Below are 18,994 nucleotides of genomic sequence, written 5' to 3'. Positions count from 1 at the left end.
GAAAAAGAAGGAAAGAGAGAAAAGAGACTAAAATCAATAGGAGCCTGTACTGCTGGACACTACATGAAACCGTCAGGGGACAGAAATACTCAAGGACACTTGCCTCTTGGGCCAGGGCAGCGAATTTCAAGCTGCACACTGGCAACATCTGCAGCCTTGGGGCCATCTAACCTTGTGCCATCTGCATTGATTGACAGTGGCTCCCAAAGTCAGCAAAACTCTTAGCCATCACCTGATCTTTTTAAAAACAAGACCTGAGGCTGCCAAGGACTGACCCTTAGATCATGGGTAGGCAACCTAAGGCCCGTGGGCTGGATCTGTCCCCATCGCCTTCTCAATCCAGCCTGTGGACGGTCCGGGAATCAGAGTGTTTTTACATAAGTAGAACGTGTGCTTTTATTTAAAATGAATCTCTGGGTTATTTGTGGGGCATAGGAATTTGTCCATTTCTTTTTTTTTCCTCCAAAATATAGTACGGCCCTGCACAAGGTCTGAGGGACAGTGGACCGCCCCCCTGCTGAAAAAGTTTGCTGACCCCTGCCTCAGACCACTAAACACATGTTCCAGCATTGATCTATGGCCCCTCCTTCTTACGAGGCTCCCCTATTCCTCCCTTCCTTCCAAAGGAGCCCAGGGCGACACACAACAGGACATGAAACCTCTTAAAAGCAGTTCTAATACAGGGGTACCTCGGGTTAAGTACTTAATTCGTTCCAGAGGTCCGTTCTTAACCTGAAACTGTTCTTAACCTGAAGCACCACTTTAGCTAATGGGGCCTCCTACTGCCGCCGTGCCGCCAGAGCACGATTTCTGTTCTCATCCTGAAGCAAAGTTCTTAACCCGAGGTACTATTTCTGGGTTAGCTGAGTCTGTAACCTGAAGCGTATGTGACCCGAGGTACCACTGTACATTGTGCCAATGCAGGAAATCAATTCCTACAACATCCCCGCGAGGTGGTCACCCAACCTCTGCTTAAGCAGCTCTAGGGAAAGAGAGCCCACCAAAGCCCACCATCAAAGCTACTTGTGTCCCATGGGCAATCTTGCTAAGAGATAGGCTAGATATTTTTCTTCCTCTCCCCCACCCCCTCGTAAATTGAATCCATTGGTTCAGATCCAGCTCTGCAATGTCAACTGCCAAGGGGCAGTGGCAGCCCCCCGAGATGTCAGGCTAAGAATCCCCTCTCCTCCCAGGTCTTACAACTTGACTGTGGTTTCCAGGGACTGAACCATGGACCTTGATGACATGGCACAAAACAGGGCTCCAACGTTATCAACATTATTACGGTGGTACCTCAGGTTTAGATGCTTCAGGTTACAGACTTCGCTAACCCAGAAATAGTACGTCAGGTTAAGAACTTTGCTTCAGGATGAGAACAGAAATTGTGTGGCCGCGGGAGGTCCCATTAGCTAAAGTGGTACCTCAGTTTCAGGTTAAGAATGGACCTCCAGAACGAATTAAGTTCTTAACCCGAGATACCACTGTATTATTATTATTATTATTATTATTATTATTATATTTGCATACTGCCCTTTATCCGAAGATGGCAGGGCTCTTCACAAGATAAAAAAATTGAGAACACCAAATACGTAATAAAAACAAGAACAAAAAAACCCTCAATTACCCCCGCTCCCACAAACGTGTTTAAAATAACTGCCAAGTGGAAAACGCTGCAAATACACAGAATGAGCTTTCTTCCCCTCAACAGCAAATCCCTAAAAGCAGCATCGTAAAAGTATGAAATGGAAGCAAGAGCCCAGGGCAGGTGAGAGAGCTTTTAAATCAGGCGTGGGGAAGCTTTTCCAGTCCGAGGGCCACATTGCTTTCTAAGCAATGTTCCAAGGGCCGCATGCTGGCGGTGGGCGGGGCCACAGGCAAAAGTGGGCGGGGCGTGAAATTTGAGCTTTGCATCTCGCACAGCAGAGATAAGCAAGAGGCGTTCCCCAAAGCTGAGAGACACGTTTCCGGCCAGAGAAAACATTAGATGCGGGAAGCTGGGAGAGAGTAGTGCATGTGGCCTGGGAAGAGTTTTGAGGGCCACACAGGGAGGTAGGCAGGGGTGGGGTGGGGTTGGCATTCTCCCTGTGGCCCAAGGCTCCTCAGCCAATGGGATGAAATGGCCGTACAGCAAAGAGCCGCAAGACCTTTCCGCGCTCCCCTTCCCAAACTCACCTGAAATGCTTGCAAATATCTCGCTGAACCCAATCAGGAGGTATTGGGGGATCTGCCACCAGACGGACATATCGGCAGCATGATAGACTGCGTTCCCAATCGTCTGATTGATAGTCCTGACCTTCACGATCTTCAGTCTGTTGCTTTCCAATATTCCTGCAAGAGAGGGGGAAATGTAATATGGAGCTTCACATTTTTTTAAAAATCCCACCCTTCCTTCTAGATCAGGGGTAAAAGGCAGGGGCGCCGACTTATAAAAAATATTGGGGGGGCGGGGGCCCATACCGACTTATAAAAAATATTGGGGGGGCCCCAAGACCTCCAAACCGCTGCTGCTGAGGGAACGAAAGGGGCGAGCCCCGGGCTGCCCCAACCTTAAGTGAACCTGTGAGGGCCCGCCCTTTGCGGCAGCCAATTGGCTGCCGCCGTGGGCGGTGAATATTAATGATCTAGGGGGAATCCCCGCTTCTCGTGGGGCTGACGCCAGCCCCGCGAGATTGTTGATGGGGTATTTTAAAAGGTAACTATCGTCAAACAAGGAAAATAAAAAATACCAACATAATATAACTAATAATTTTCTTAAATTATTGGGGGGGGCGGAGCCCCCCCAAACGAATTTTTGAGGGGGCTCGGGCCCCCTCAGGCCCCATGGAGTCGGCGCCTATGGTAAACGGTAAAGGGACCCCTGACCGTTAGGTCCAGTCACGGACGACTCTGGGGTTGTGGCGCTCATCTCGCTTTACAGGCCAAGGGAGCTGGTGTTTCCCCCCAGTTTTTCCAGGTCACGAGGCCAGCATGACTAAGCCACTTCTGGCAAACCAGAGCAGCGCACGGAAATGCCGTTTACCTTCCCTCCGGAGCGGTACCTATTTATCTACTTGCACTTTGACATGCTTTTGAACTGCTAGGTGGGCAGGAGCAGGGACCGAGCCACGGGCGCTCACCCCGCCGCGGGGATTCGAACCGCCGACCTTCTGATCGGCAAGCCCTAGGCTCTGTGGTTTAAACCACAGCGCCACCCACATCCCTCAGAGATCAGGGGTGAAGAACCTTATTTTAGCCGGTGGGCTGCAAGCCCTTCTGGGCAACCTTTCTCAATGATCCCTAGCATGGAATTAGCTTTTTAAAAAAATAAAAAAATAAAAGTTGCTGCAGACTGCAAAGACTGACTTCTTCATGGATCCATCTATTATGACCCCTAGGTCTTGTTCCTGGTCCACCAGCTCATGAGCCTTTAGGGGAAATTAAGATTTTGTTTGCCCTGACATGCACCACTTTACACTTGTTTACACTGAATTGCATTTGCCACTTAGTCATTCAGTTTGGAAAGGTATTTTTGTTTTATGGATCCTGAGCAATTTAGTGTCGTCAGCAAACTTGGCCCCTTCCTCACTGCTCACTCCAAACTCTATAAAGCGTTTATGAAAACCTTTATGACCTTTTGTGTGCAGAATGTCCCGGGTTGAATCCCTGGGGTCTCTGGAAAGGGCTGGGAAAAATTCCTGGCTGATACCCTGGAGAGCTGCTGCCAGTCTGTGTGGACAATACTGCGCTAGATTTCTCCATGGTCTGACTCTGTGTTCCTATAAGAAGCTAGGCAAGTGAGCTGGTACCCTGGATCCGCTGCTTCTTCACAGTTCGAAGAGAACGGATCTGCTTGCCTTACAAGAGGATTAGCTGAACTAAGCAGGCACAGCTTAAATTATGTTTTCGCACATCCACATGCAGAAAATACTGTAAGCACACCAAAGGAAACAAGAACAAAAACAGCCAGGAAAAGCAGCACATTTTTGGGAAATTCCAGTTTCCTGCACCACAGGATTCTGGCGTTACTGTATTCTCGTTTTATTAACCAGAATTACACAAATCCGTCCCTCGTCCCACGTGGATTAGCTTGCAGCTACTGATGCAAACAGACATCATTTGGAATAAAGGCCATCTCATTATAGCTAGCAGAACACACACACACCCGGTACAAAGTCAAAGCAGAGCATCAACAGATGCTGGCGACCTGTATTATCTGGCGGGAGAAAAAAACCCTGAAATCCAGCGCTTGCTGGTTTTATGCAAATGCTGGACTACAGCGATTTTGCAAAAGCAAGAGATAAATCCCTTTTGATTCCTATGAATACTAAAACCCCAACAAAAATGAGGTTTGCAAGCTGTACAGCATGATTCAGAAGTCACTGGATAAAGTACCACAACCCTAAACCTGCTTACTGGGAGTAAAGCCCAAGTGAATTCAACAGGACATACTTCCGAGGAGACAGCCTCCAGTGGCGTAGCGTGGGTTGTCAGCACCCGGGGCAAGGCAAGTAATTTGCGCCCCCTAACCCGTGGATTTGTGCCCCCTAACCCGTGGATTTGCACCCCCTAACCCGTGGATTTGCGCCCCCTAACCCGTGGATTTGCGCCCCCTAACCCTAACCCCCAGATGTTGCGCCCAGTGCGGCCGGCCCCCCCCTGCACCCCCCATGCTACGCCACTGACAGCCTCAAAGGAGTGTGGCTGTCCAGCACAGAAGACCATCGGCTGTGGGCCTTGTGGGACCTGCCCCTTGCCCCTTCTACCTGGCCTCAGGTGCGGCTCTGACAGATTCACTGATGGACTGCTGCCTCAGAAGCTGAGGCAGCCAGAAGATCTTTGGGTTAGGGTATGCTGCTTTCGGTTGCTGTTATGGCCCCAGCTATTTGGAATGCTTTAAAATGCTTCTAATGCAACAGAGTGGTGCATGCTCTAGTTATCTCCCGCTTGGACTATCAACTACAGGTATCAACTACAGATATCAACCACAGGAGGAAAACCAGCCTCCTTCAACATTGGTGCTGTGCTTGCAGAATAAAGAGGAAGTGGAGGCAAACTGCGTTTCAGGTTTCTATGCAGCTGGGAGGATGTCTGAAAAAGGCAGTTCCCTCCCCCCCCCCCTCAAATTTCATGCCAGTCATGTGAAGCAGGAAACGCTGCTTGCTCATGGTTAACACGTGCCGATCTGTGGCCACCACCTGGCAGGATTGGTGTTATGTGCTCAAACCGTCTTGTCCCGGTGAGCTACCTCTTCTTACCAGCAAGGGAAGACCAGCCTGGCTCCAGCTGGATGAAAATCCCACTTATCAGAAGAACCCGATCTCCCTACTCTATCTATTCTGTCTGCTCCCTTTAACTTGTACGTCTTGCCTATGTTTAGCTTGCACACCTGATGGCATCAGGCCCTTCTCTCCCCCTCTTTAAGTGGCGTGAGTCGCTTTGGGAGGTAATTATTGTCAGAATTTCCAGAGTGGTACCTATGTTCGCTTCCTGCAACAAGCAAGCAAGCAAACAAACAAACCAGCAACAAGGTGCTTTGTGCAGCCTTGAAAGACAACAAATTGAGTACGCCATAAGCTCTCCCTGACTCGCGCCCACTTCATCAGATAACTGTTAGTGAATATATAATCGGTTATGATGTCATTCAACGTATAGGAATAAGCCACTTCAAAATGATGTACCTCGGGTTACGGACGCTTCAGGTTGCGCGTTTCCAGGTTGCGCACTGCGCTGAACCCGGAAGAACCAGAATGGGTTACTTCCGGGTTTCAGCACTTGCGCACGAGCGCTAAATCGCACTTTGCGCATACGCAGAAGCACCGTATCATGACCCGTGCATGCGCTGACACGATGCTGCAGGTTGCGAACATGCCTCCCACACAGATCACGTTCGCAACCAGAGCGTCCAAACAAATCAAATAAATGAATAGTGAGGAATGCCAAGCCATCTCTCAATGGAAGACGTCTCACAAAAGTCTTAAAGGAAGACGTCTCTCCAAAGTCTCAAAAGGACAGTATATCCGGAATAGTTCAACTGTTTCGAAATAAAGTCTTCATCAGTGAATAATTATCAATGGAATATTCATTCTAGTGGGGAATCATTGGATCAGTGCTCACTGGATAGTCCCCACCAGTATGAATATTCCATTGATAAGACGTCTTCCTTTAAGACTTTTGTGAGACGTCTTCCTTTGAGAGATGGCTTGGTGTTCCTCGCTGTTCATTGATTTGTTTGATTCTTTGTTTGACTCTGATACGCATAACAACTTGTAGTTACTTGTATATTTTGTGAGATGTGTTGTAGGATATATACATCATTTTGAAGTGGCTTATTCATATATGTTGAATGACATCATGACCGATTATAAATTCACTAACAGTTATCAGCCGGCATGTTGCGTTTGCATTTTTGTAGACTGTTACATTTTGTGACACAGTGGTTTGTGTTTGTTCACTTCATCAGATGTCTGAAAAGCAGGATTAAAATTAAATACAGTAAATAAGTAAAGCCGGGCTCTGTCTACCAGCCTGGATGGGATGAATGGGCTGCAATTTAGGCAGTTCTGGACCACGGGGGGGGGGGGGTGAGAAGTTGCTTCTCCCCATACATCCCACCCCACTTGCTTATGTCTACAGATGGTGCCTCATATTCCTGTGGCAAAGGAAGTGCTTTCAGTGCTGTGGGATTGACCCCCTGTGCTAAACTGATTGTTTTAATGGGAGATGGGGTTTTAACTTGGGTGGGTGTTGTTTTATTTGGGGAATGGGGGTTGTTTTAAAATGTTTTTAAATGTTAATTGTGATGTTTGTATTTGTGGCCTAGGGAATTGTTTAGAGGATTTTGTTGGTGGTAGATTTTTTATTAGTTAGCATACATTAGTATTGTTAATTGTTTTTATTATGCATTTTGTGCTTTTAATTGCAAATTTATGTTGTGAACTGCCTTGAGAATATGTGTATACAACGGTGCAATCAATCAATCAATTCCCTGCCGAACACTGTTATACCTCAAGGACCACCTCTCCTCATATGTACCGACCTGCCACCTGTGGTGGTCATTGGAGGTCCTTTTCCATGTGCCCCCTCCTTGGGAGGTCCAGGGGGCAGCAACACAAGGAAGGGTCTTTACTGCAGTGGCTCCCCATTTGTGGGGAGTCCTGCCTGGCAGTGGTGGAGCTTCATGCTCCGGCACCGAGGGGCGGAGAACAGGCTGGCATGCATCCTGGGGGTGTGGCACGCCACCTAAGGGGGTGGGGGAGCAGCCGCGATGGCACCCTGCCGAGATCGCGCTGCCGGTACGCTCCCCCCGCACTCCTCTTCCTCCGCCAGTGCCGCCTGGTGCCATCGTTTACACACCTTAAAGAAACGTTTAATTCATTCTCTTATTTACCTGTGGCCTCGAGTTGGTGGGATGTTTGAATTCTTCCTTTTAAAAATTAGGATTGTCCTTTAGATTTTTTTGTTTTCTCTTTTATGCTGGTTTTAACATATGCATTTGTTTGCTTGTATACTGTAAGTCACTTTGCATTATCTTGTTGTTGCTTAAAAATGCCCAGATAATAATAATAAATGTTTCTGCCATTTGTTGAAAGTTTTTCTTTTCTCTCCATGCCTTCCTGAATTCAACTGCAATCCTAACTATGTCTACTCAGCAGTAAGCACTATTGAATTCAATGGGGCTTGCTCCCAGGTAAATGGGGTTAGGATTGCAGCCTTAATCGAATTTCTTTCTGCAGTTTTTAATTCTTTAATGCTGTTTTATGATTTGGTATCATGCTTTACATTCTATTTCTGGGCTCTGCTTGGGTATTCAGTGAATGTAGAGCCACTGAGAAATTCTGAAATGAAATGAACAAATTAATTATCTTTCCCTAGAAGTGAAGCAAACCCCAACAATTTCTTCTTTGTTGAATACTTTCCTTTCCTCACAAAGCCTTTCAAAATGAGTTTATTTTGTTTCTGTAGGGTTGTGGTGGCTGTTTAAAAAAAGTGGTGTAGTCAATAGAAAGTTGGACTTCAGCTTGCAGAACCCTGAATTCGAATTCCTGTCTAGGCACTAAGTTCCCTGCGCATTCACACCCACCCAGTATTTACTGCCTTGCCTCCTGCGGAGGGATAAAAAAATATGTCCACGCTACATCCTCTTTCCTCTTTCTTCCTTTCTTTTTTGGTTGTTCGAAGTAGCAATGTGCCAAGTTTCAAGATACGATCGAAGGCGCTTCTTTACCATTTAAAGTTTGGGATTAAATTTTTGCCGTAATTGTTTTAAAAGGCTGCAAACGGAGTTGATTTTCCAGCTGAGTAGTCTTAAATACCGCTGCTAAGAATTTACAATGTAAGCCACGAAAGTAAGCACCGCCAACGTTCATTAAATCTAATCAGTCGCATTCTCGCACAATTTATAAGATATTCTGAAATAATCGAAAGCCTCTAATAGGCGTTGCAAACTGCATCGGGGAGAGCGGGCGCTCAGGGGATGTGGAGGCCGGGTGGGGTGGGAAGGCAAAGGTGGCGCCGCTGGATTTCGCCTGGATAGAAGAACCCGAAAGAAGCTGCTGCCCCGTGAGAAAAAGTGTGCTACCAGATCGTTTGCCCAATTCATAAGCAGCCAAAATGATGTCGTGCTGGACTAGCACCCGGGGAAAAATGAGGCAGGATAAAATAATTTTGTTTGCTGAAGTTACCGTATTTTTCGCCCCATAGGGCACACCGGCCCATAGTACGCACCTAGTTTATTTGGGGGGAAATAAAGGGGGGGAAAAATTTTTCCCCCAGGTGCGGGGGTGGGGTGGGGGAAGCCCGAGCTTCCCCCGACCCCAGCCCCCAGAACAGGCTGCTATCTGCAAGCAGTGGGAGAGCTGTGTGACTTCGCACAGCTATCCCACGGCTAGCGGATAGCTTCCTGAAGCCTGGAGAGCGAGAGGGGTTGGTGCGCACTGACCCCCCTCGCTCTCCAGGCTTCAGCGAAAGCCTGCATTCGCCCCATAGGATGCACACACATTTCCCCTTCATTTTTGGAGGGGGGAAAGTGCATCCTATAGAGCGAAAAATACGGTATATAGACCTCAGAAAGTTGTGCTGCCTAGGTACAGGGAACTGACTAAAATTAAGCGCACAAATTTCTTGTAGCAGAGGGATAAAAGAAATAAAAGAAACCCCAAAAAGATATTCTTGGTTTAAAAGTTCAAACGACTTTACAGCAGGAACTTGGCTTGCCCACATATCAAGACGACCTTGTCCCTAATAAGGTAACTACCTCTTCTCATCGAGAGAGAAGCCTTAATGGCCCTATAAAGTGTCCCTCTCTCTGATATACTGAGAGGATTACAAGCCTTCAAGATTAATTTATTTAACACTATAACGCTTTATCAATACGTTCCTTGTGGTGGGTACCAGGGTGAAGGTATGAGCAGTCTATGAAGCATTGTGGAAAAGTGCTGAGCATGTGGAAATTATTCTCAATAAGTAGATCATTTACACATCCTACAAAGGCATCATTGTTTTCTTCTTGACTAAGTTGCAGAATTAGAGAAGATTAAAGGCACAGGACTGCTGAAACAAATACAGTGACACAGGTGTTGGTAGGGGTCTATGTATGGGCCCAAAATATTCCTGGGTGGGCAAAGAATTTGGGAGGAACCGAATTGAAGGGGTGTGTGATCTTGGTTACTGGGTAGGTAGATGTTAACTTTTCTTGGAAGGGGAAATAAATGTTAACATGACTTTATCTGGAGGTGATTTGAGTAATGGATAGGAGGAACGGAAGAGGAACGGAATTGATTTGGAGCAGAATCTCCAAAGAGATCAAAGAAAGCACTTATTTACATGGGATTTGAATTGATGGACACCAACTTGGACGGCTTCAAAACAGAATTAGACAAATTCATGAAGAAGAAGAGTTGGATTTGATATCCCACCTTTCACTCCCCTTCAGGAGTCTCAAAGCGGCTAACATTCTCCTTTCCTTTCCTCCCTCACAACAAACACCCTGTGAGGTGAGTGAGTCTGGGAGACTTCAGAGAAGTGTGACTAGCCCAAGGTCACCCAGCAGCTGGATGTGGAGGAGCAGGGAAGCGAACCCGGTTCACCAGATTACAAGTCTACTGCTCTTAACCACTACACCACACTGGCTCTCATGGAGGAATAAGGCTCTCAGTGGTTTACCAGCCAGTTTTGGAAGGAAGAAGGCCTCAGGACCCCAGCTTCTGGGAACCCTAAGTCGGGAAAACACTGTTGCGCTTGTGGGATTCCCAGAGCCATCGGGTCAGAAACCGAGACACAAAGTGTTGAACTTGATAGGCTTTTGGTCTGATGCTGGTGTAACGTATCGCATTTTTAATCCCATTTTCTAGATGTTCCGGGCAGCCGCCAAATGACCGTTCAACCAGCGGCACTCTCACCTGTCCCCTCCCCTCTCTCACCTGCAGCAAACGCAGAACACATCACAAAGAACATGCCGACGGCAATCCTCTTCAGTGACGACGGGAGCAGGCCGTGCCTCTTCAAGATGGGGTCGACCACTTTGTCCTTCAAAGGTATTAATATGAGGATAAGCACCGCGTCAAACATGGTCAGCCAAGCTGCAGGGAACTGGGGGAGAAAGGGGAGGAGAGAGAGAGATGGAACAAAGTTGTAAGAGGATAAGGAGAGCCTGGAGCGCTGGATCAGGCCAGAAGGCCCATCTAAACAACTACCTGACATTTAGAAGACATCGGAAGGCAGCCCTGCTCAGGGAATTTTTTAATGTGTGGTATTTTAATGTATTTTTAATCTTTGTTGGAAGCCGCCCAGAGTGGCTGGGGAAACCCAGCCAAATGGGCAGGGTACAAATAATAAATTGTTGTTGTTGTTGTTGTTGTGGTTATCTCTCGCTTGGACTACTGCAATGCACTCTATGTGGGGCTACATTTGAAGGTGACCCGAAAACTACAACTAATCCAGAATGCGGCAGCTAGACTGGTGACTGGGAGCGGCCGCCGAGACCATAACACACCGGTCTTGGACACTGAGGTCCAGCACTGAGGGCCTTCTGCTGGTTCCCTCGCTGTGAGAAGCCAAGTTACAGGGAACCAGGCATAGGGCCTTCTCGGTAATGGCACCCACCCTGTGGAACGCCCTCCCACCAGATGTCAAAGAGAAAAATAACTACCAAACTTTTAGAAGAGATCTAAAGGCAGCCCTGTTTAGGGAAGCCTTTAATGTTTAATAGGTTATTGTATTTTAGTGTTTTGTTGGAAGCTGCCCAGAGTGGCTGGGGAAACCCAGCCAGATGGGCAGGGTATAAATAATAAATTATAATTATAATTATATTATTGTTGTTGTTATTACTATTACTACTATTATCATCTAGTCCTGCATCCTGATCTCACAGTGGCCAACCAGATGTCCAAAATGAGAAGCCCACAAGCAGGGTGTGAGCACAAGAGCATCTCTCCCCAATTTTGCTCCACATTCCATAGTAGAATGGAACCCGGGGAGGTTTTCCTGGCTCCGTCATTATATATCATTAGGTGCAAGGCAAGCCCCGTCCCCCTTTACCAGGTCTCTGGTTTTTAATTATCTATGTTCTTCTGTTTATGAGGGGGTGGGATGTTTTAACCAGCTTTTTGAAAAATGAATTGCCTTTTCGATTTTGCTCTGCTTTGCTTTTTTAATGGTTTTAATGCATCTATCTGCAAGGTGCTTTGAGTTACTTTGCTAAAAGAAAAAGGATAAATTTAATGAAATAATATTAATAATAATAGTACTAATAACTCTGCCCACTTTCAATTGTTCTCCAAAGGGAAAAGGAGGATGGACACTGTTCCTGTGTGTGTGTGTGTGTGTGTGTGTCATCGTTCTTAACAGTCCCGGAGGGGATCATAATTTTAATGATTCCAGGACCAGAAGTGATTCAGAATCAGTTTCTGGACAGTGATAAATCATAAGGAACATTATACATTATGGCTACCAATTTGAAGGGAGGGAGGACACACCCCTCTGTACAGTGGAACGAGGGGCATTAATTTTCATCGTTAAGATTTCACCGCTTGACTCAGCCTGGAATCTCGTTAACGGAACAGGACTGTCACGCAAGGGGCTGAGATTCCATTAAGCCCTATTAATCACCAGAACACCTGTCTGCAGAATTATGGATTACGCCACTCACATCTGATAAACAAAGCCCTGTAAATTATTGAAATAAACACACACAAAGATGGCTTTTAAACAGCCATCAGAGCTCATATTAATGGTGGGGGTGACAGGAAGCAGTCAGTTATGCATTCCCTGCTGATTCCCCCCTTTGCTTCAGAAACGACACGTTCCCCTACATGGTTTTGCTTAACTGTTTTCTCATTGCTAGAAAGTCTCCCCGCCCCCCCAAAAGTGCCTAAGAGTTTTGGATCTTGCGCTGCTGTTATCAACATCATTTATCCCAGGCATAGGAACCTGTGTCGTTCCCAGATGTTGCTGGACTCCAGCTCCCATCGTCCAAGCTGGCTGGGGCTGATGGGAGTTGAGAGTCCAACAACCTCCAGAGGGCTGCATGTTCTCCGCCTCTGAGTTAAAGGAGCATCTCGCTTGACAGAGCCTGATGCTGGAAATCTACCGTATTTTTTGCTCTATAAGACTCACCTTTTTCCTCCTAAAAAGTAAGGGGAAATGTGTGCGCGTCTTATGGAGCGAATGCAGGCTGCGCAGCTATCCCAGAAGCCAGAACAGCAAGAGGGATTGCTGCTTTCACCGCGTAGCGATCCCTCTTGCTATTCTGGCTTCTGAGATTCAGAATATTTTTTTTCTTGTTTTCCTCCTCCAAAAACTAGGTGCGTCTTGTGGTCTGGTGCCTCTTATAGAGCGAAAAATACGGTGCTTGAATACAGAACAACAAACCCCTGTGTTGCAAACTTAACACAACAAGTAACACAAGCAACACCTAGACCAGTATACTAGATAGCACCGTAGTTCTTATTGCATAATATAAATGATTTAGTACAACAAAAACAAAATGTGTACACTTGTAAATTCTCTAATATATTTGAAAACAAATGAACACATGTCTGTCAATCTTTGAAAGTCCATAAAAGTATAGTAAGTCTATGGTTGAGACAAAGTAATAGATGCTATCCTGTGGGCTGAGCAGTAAAACTTTTTAGGTGTTCATGGTGCCGAAATCGTAAGTGAATAACAACGTAGGACAGGGATCCCAGATAATCTGATAGTTTCGCTGGAATCTTCTTCGGCACAACCCATAGATTAGAAAAATGCACAAGGAGCAGTGGTCATGAGGATATAGTCAGATTATCCACCGACGTGTGTTCATTTGTTTTCAAATATATTAGGAAATCTACTTTAAAACACAAGAGCAAATGCACATTTGCACCAGCTCTTTGCGCCATGAGAAACTCTGGGAACATACCAAGACAAGCAGGCAGGTGGGTCTGAGCACAACATCTCAAGTGGATTACTATTTATTTATTTATTTTAATATTTATTTTAATATTTATTTATTTTAATATTTATTTATACAACAAGAAAAAACACACACACAAAAACACAAATACCAAATTACACACAAATTACAAAAATAACCATAGGCACATAATTTTCTTTCTGCAGTTTTTAATTTTCTTGGCAAACAATAAAAAATCTATAGACCCAACTTCCCGTCTATTCCATATTTCAAATTCATATTACTTATTGGCAATACACATTTTTTTCATAATTAAAATTATTCTCAATAAATCTAATTTCTTCTATCTACCTAGCAACTATTACTGAAGTTCCTCGAATGCTGCAACAGAATTTAAACTACTATATTTATTTTTCAGATAACCTCCCATTTAGAAATAAATTCCTGTTTTGATTTATTCTTTATTTTTTTCTGATAAACCACCTAATTCGGCATATTCTGTCAGCTTTTGGATCCAATCTTGTATATAGGGGATTTCATTACTCTTCCATTTTGCTGCGATCAAAACTCTTGCTGCCGCCATCGCATATAAAAAGATACCCTTCCTCTTTTGTGGAATATCCAAATCTGTTATTCCCAGGAGGTAGGCCTCTGGTTTTTTATTGAAAGAGATCTTTAGCATTTTTTTGCAGTTCTGCATGTATACTCTCCCAGAATACCTGTATTTTCCTACATGGATTACTATTTATTAACTTATTAATCATATGTATGCTTTCCCTCAAACAAGCTCAATGTGGCATGCACATATTTTTTCACACCCTATAGAATCTCACTGCCTAGATCAGAACCCAGGAACCTGCAGTTCTACTAAGAACTCCTTGGTCCTTTTCACATGTATTACCAGCACTCTAACGAACATGAAACAAAACCCCAAAGGAAATCAGCCATGTCTGAAGTCTGCCCTAGTTCATAAAAGCTGATGCCCCTGTATGCGGTGTCAAAAGATTCTGAATTTGCATTCAGATCAAACCACCAAAACTTTAAATTTAATTGAGGCAGAACGAAATAGCACGATGCATTTCACTTTATGCGTATCTGACAGATTTCGACAGTCACACCTTGCATGTTAAAAAACAAAACAAAATGCAAAACATTTTCCCAACTTTCATTATTAAGAACCCTAGGGCTATTTCGACAAAATCTGAGAAAGAAATGCCATTTAAATTATCAATCAGAATGCTGGGGTTATTGCTCCACCATCCAGGCGCTGAATTCTGAACGATTTTGAGTAAACACCTCAATGTTTTGAAGGCAGCACATTAAAAGCCAGAGATCCGGCCATTTTGGAAGACTGGCATTTGAGAGCATTTTCATGTTACTGCTTCTTTTTTCAAAACAACAACAACCCACTAGTATAGTCTTTGCTGTTGGCTTTAAAGATTTCAAGTTATACTTTACCTACCCAACAGAGAAAACTTGACGAAAGAGTACATTTTTTGACTTGTGCATGAGAAAAAATAGTTTATATATTTTTTTAAAAAAAACCAAACAAACCAAGGGGTGGAGCCAAACTGGCCCAATGAGACCTGAGCATGTTTGTTGGGAACAGATTACTAGTTGGCCATTTTTTGGGGGGGACGGGACAAAAAACAGGAGGGGGCGATGGAAAGGAGTATTCTAGAAAATGGCCATGGCTGGCTGGCATCCTTAATAAGAGCAGTATTTTGTTGTACGCCTGATTTGTACTTGATTAATTATTGATTGTTCAACCCTGGGGTGGGTAACCTAAGGACCAGGGGCTGAATATAGCCCTCAAAACATTGCTCACTTGGAGTTATTTACAGCCACATTCCTCCATCCCAGGCTAGACCCCTCACCACCGCTGAGTGTTTTGCCTACCTGAAATGTGTCCTTGAAATTGTGATAATGCCTCTTGGTTCTCTATATGAGGGGCTGCAAGTATGTGTAGGAACTAGCCTACCATACAGTATTAAAGTAAAAACAACATTCATTGCTTGGCCTATTTTTGTCTCTGGTCCTGCCCACCACTCGTATGCAACCCCCTCCCAGGATGTCCAGAAGGAAATATGTCTCTCAGGCTGAAGAACGGTCCCCACTCCTGTTCGACCCCCTAGCATCCAAGGCTCACAACAGATGCTCAGCACGCAAATTCTTGCAGAGCTTGGGCTCTATAGCTAGGAAACAGTTGTAGTCCAGCCACATCTGGCAGGCCATAGGTTCCTCTCGCCACCTTTAGTAGCAAAAACTCTGGTGCTGTACCTCCCACACCATGACAGCCAGAACCCGTCATGGAAGTGGAAACCCCTGTCCATTTGGTCCTGAAAGAATCAGGTGTGACACCTTTCTCAGGGGTGGGGAGAGCACAATGCTAGGAGTTTGGTGGGGTGATGCAACTGCTTACATGAATTTGGAAGTACCCATCGGGTTTAAAGGGATGCGGGTGACGCTGTGGGTTAAACCACAGAGCCTAGGACTTGCCGATCAAAAGGTCGGCAGTTCGAATCCCCGCAACGGGATGAGCTCTCATTGCTTGGTCCCAGCTCCTGCCAACCTAGCAGTTCGAAAGCACGTCAAAGTGCAAGTAGATAAACAGGTACCACTCCAGCGGGAAGGTAAACAGCGTTTCTGTGTGCTGCTCTGGTTCTCCAGAAGCGGCTTAGTCATGCTGGCCACATGATCCGGAAGCTGTACGCTGGCTCCCTTGGCCAATAAAGCGAGATGAGCACTGCAACCCCAGAGTCGGTCATGACTGGACCTAATGGTCAGGGGTCCCTGTATCTTTACCAGGTTTAAAACAAGTCCAATGAAGTAAAATAAAAAACCCAAACAGAATTTAAAGTCAAAATACAGGCCTAGGGATTTAGTGGGTTGATGCTGGTTGCAACATCAGGCTTAAAACGAGTCTTAAAAAAAACCCAGCCACTCAGAATTCAAAGTTGAGATACAAGCCTGAAACTTATACACTCAGAACTTTATTTACAACTTTGGAAGTTCTGCCCAACCACGTTGAAGTTCAGCGGCTCCTTGTGATGAAGTTCTTCCAAATTGCTCGGAATTGCTGACATGTTAATATTAAGCAGGTTAGCTTTTTGGATCAAACGCCTCATTTATGAATACTGCATTAAAACCACCATACATTATGAATTTGGGTTATTAGGGTGATAAGGAGGTGAGCTGAACCATTTAGGAAGGGGGGACGAGCCTAGGACTAGGGGTCGCCCACAGAGACAGGAGCCCCCCTTGGCCTTTCCAACTTCTGTGCCTTCCCAACAAAACTGATTAATCATTCAGCAACCTGCAGGAGCGGTGTCATCGAAAGGGCATTACTAAACCAGAATGTGGGTAAAAGGCTCCCTGTGTGTAACCTAGGCACAAGCCTGATGTGTGCCAGTGGAGTTTGAATTTCTACTTTATTAAAATGGGCACTACGCGGGGCTGCCCTTGAAGCTGCCCCAGAAACTCCAGCGGGTGCAGAATGCTGCAGCGAGGCTCCTCACGGGGTCTCTGCCATGGGAGCATATTCACCCAGTGCTTTTCCAGCCGCATTGGCTCCCGGTGGAGTACAGGGTCAGATTTAAGGTGCTGGTTTTGACTTTTAAAGCCTTTCACGGGCTAGGATCCTTGTAGCTAGGCGATCGCCTCTCCTGGTATGCCCCACGGAGGACCTTAAGGTCCACATATAGCAACACCCTAGAGGTCCCAGGCCCTAAGGAAGTTAGATTAGCCTCAACCAGAGCCAGGGCCTTTTCAACTCTGGCTCCGGCCTGGTGGAACGCTCTGTCTTTTGAGACCAGGGCCCTGCGGGATCTGATCTCTTTCCACAGGGCCTGTAAGACAGAGTTGTTCCACCTGGCCTTTGGCTCAGAATCAGTTTGATTCCCTCCCCCTTTTTCTTTTTCCTTTCTCCTCCTATGATGAGATAGCTCCCTAATTGTTTTAACATTGTATCTTAATCTTTAAATTTGTATTTTAATCAACTTGTTTTTTATTATTGGTTGTTAGCCGCCCGGAGCCCGGTCTTGGCTGAGGAGGGCGGGGTATAAATAAATTATTATTATTATTATTATTATTATTATTATTATTATTATTATTATTATTACTACACATGCCAGTCCAGATACGTATAGAGAGGGAGATATGCAGAGATAAGCAATAGAGGTAAAGATATATCTGGGGAAGAGCCTGAGGGAATGATCCTGGAAAATCCCATGGATGTCTGCCTGTGTCCATTTGCATGCATTCTGGAACCAAAAAGGGACATCTGCTGAGCTTTCTCCTCACGCAGCTACCATTCTCAGAGTTCCCTGGGGAGAGGCACTCTACGTGGGGCTACCTTTGAAGGTGACTCAGAAACTACAATAATCCCAAACATGGCATCTAGACTGATGACTGGGAGTGTCCGTCGGGACCCATAACACCAGTCCTAAAGGATCTTCACTGGCTCCCAGTATGTTTTCGAGTACAATTCAAAGTGTTGGTGCTGACCATTAAAGTCCTGAACGGCCTTGGTCCAGTATACCTGAAGGAGCGTCTCCACTCCCATCGTTCTGCCTGGACACTGAGGTCCAGCTCCAAGGGCCTTCTGGCGGTTCCCTCCCTGTGAGAAGCCAAGTTACAGGCAACCAGGCAGAGGGCCTTCTTGGTAGTGGCACCCACCCTGTGGAACGCCCTCTCTTCAGATGTCAAGGAAATAAACAACTACCTGACTTTTAGAAGACATCTGAAGGCAGCCCTGTTTTGGTAAGTTTTTAAGGATTGGTGTTTTTATTATGTTTTTAGGTATGTTGCAAGCCGCCCAGAGTGGCTGGGGAAACCCAGACAGACGGGTGGGGTATAAATATTATTATTATTAATTATTAAATTACTCTGCTCATTCTAGCTCTGTGGTCTCCTAGCACTCTTAACAAACTGCACTCCCCCCCCCCCCAAGATTCTTTGGGGAAAGATGGTTATGATTCTGCTTTAAATGCATATTGCAGATGGGGCTTAATAGATAAGGATTCTTTAAAAGGTAGGGTAATGTTCAATGGTGCCATCTATTATTTTAATAGTATGCCTGAACACTCTCCCATGCTTCTGAGGATCATTAAATTAGTGTTGTCTCTTATCTCTGCCTACAGTTACAACAAAGGAGGAGAAGGTCACTCCGGAAGAGATCGCATCTCGGACCACTAAATGGCAGGGCCTGCTCCCCCCCTTTCTGTTTTGATTCTTCATCGTGCTTCCCCTCCCCCCAATCCCACCTGCATGCTATGAAACTGTAACCCAGGAAGGCCAACCTGCAGGGAAACAGGGGTATCCACATGACCGCTTACCGTATGGCTGTTTGAGGTGCTGTTTGAAAACTGGGGAATTCTCAAGTGCAGGCTTTGGAGGACATACGTTGTCTGCATCTGAAGTGAAAGAAAGGAAATTGTTTATATTCTGCTGGAGGTGGGAACATGTGCCCCTCCCAGGTGTTGATGGACTATACCAGGCATAGGCAAACTCCGGCCCTCCAGATGTTTTGGGACTCCAATTCCCAACATCCCTGACCATTGGCCATGATGGATGGAAGAGGGAGGCCCTGGAGTCTATGAACACCCAGAGTGCCACAGGCCCCCCATC

General features: G+C 45.7%; 1 protein-coding gene across 2 annotated transcripts in view; it reads right to left on the bottom strand.

The window, feature by feature from the left end:
* Positions 1 to 18,994, bottom strand: part of SLC15A4 (solute carrier family 15 member 4) — a 54,667-nt gene that overhangs the window by 16,412 nt on the left and 19,261 nt on the right. For both annotated transcript variants that reach the window (XM_081893367.1, XM_081893366.1), the window contains exons 4-6: positions 18,703 to 18,780; positions 10,398 to 10,566; positions 2,173 to 2,328 (exon numbers count right to left, since the gene is read on the bottom strand). In XM_081893367.1, the coding sequence (XP_081749493.1) occupies positions 2,173 to 2,328; positions 10,398 to 10,566; positions 18,703 to 18,780 (403 nt within the window). The remainder of the gene's footprint in view (positions 1 to 2,172; positions 2,329 to 10,397; positions 10,567 to 18,702; positions 18,781 to 18,994) is intronic.

Source organism: Podarcis melisellensis (genome assembly GCF_964234715.1).
Source record: "Podarcis melisellensis genome assembly, chromosome: 16".
NCBI classification, from domain to species: domain Eukaryota; kingdom Metazoa; phylum Chordata; class Lepidosauria; order Squamata; family Lacertidae; genus Podarcis; species Podarcis melisellensis.
Note: the sequence above shows the minus strand (reverse complement) of the source record. Positions and strands in the feature narration are given on the sequence as shown.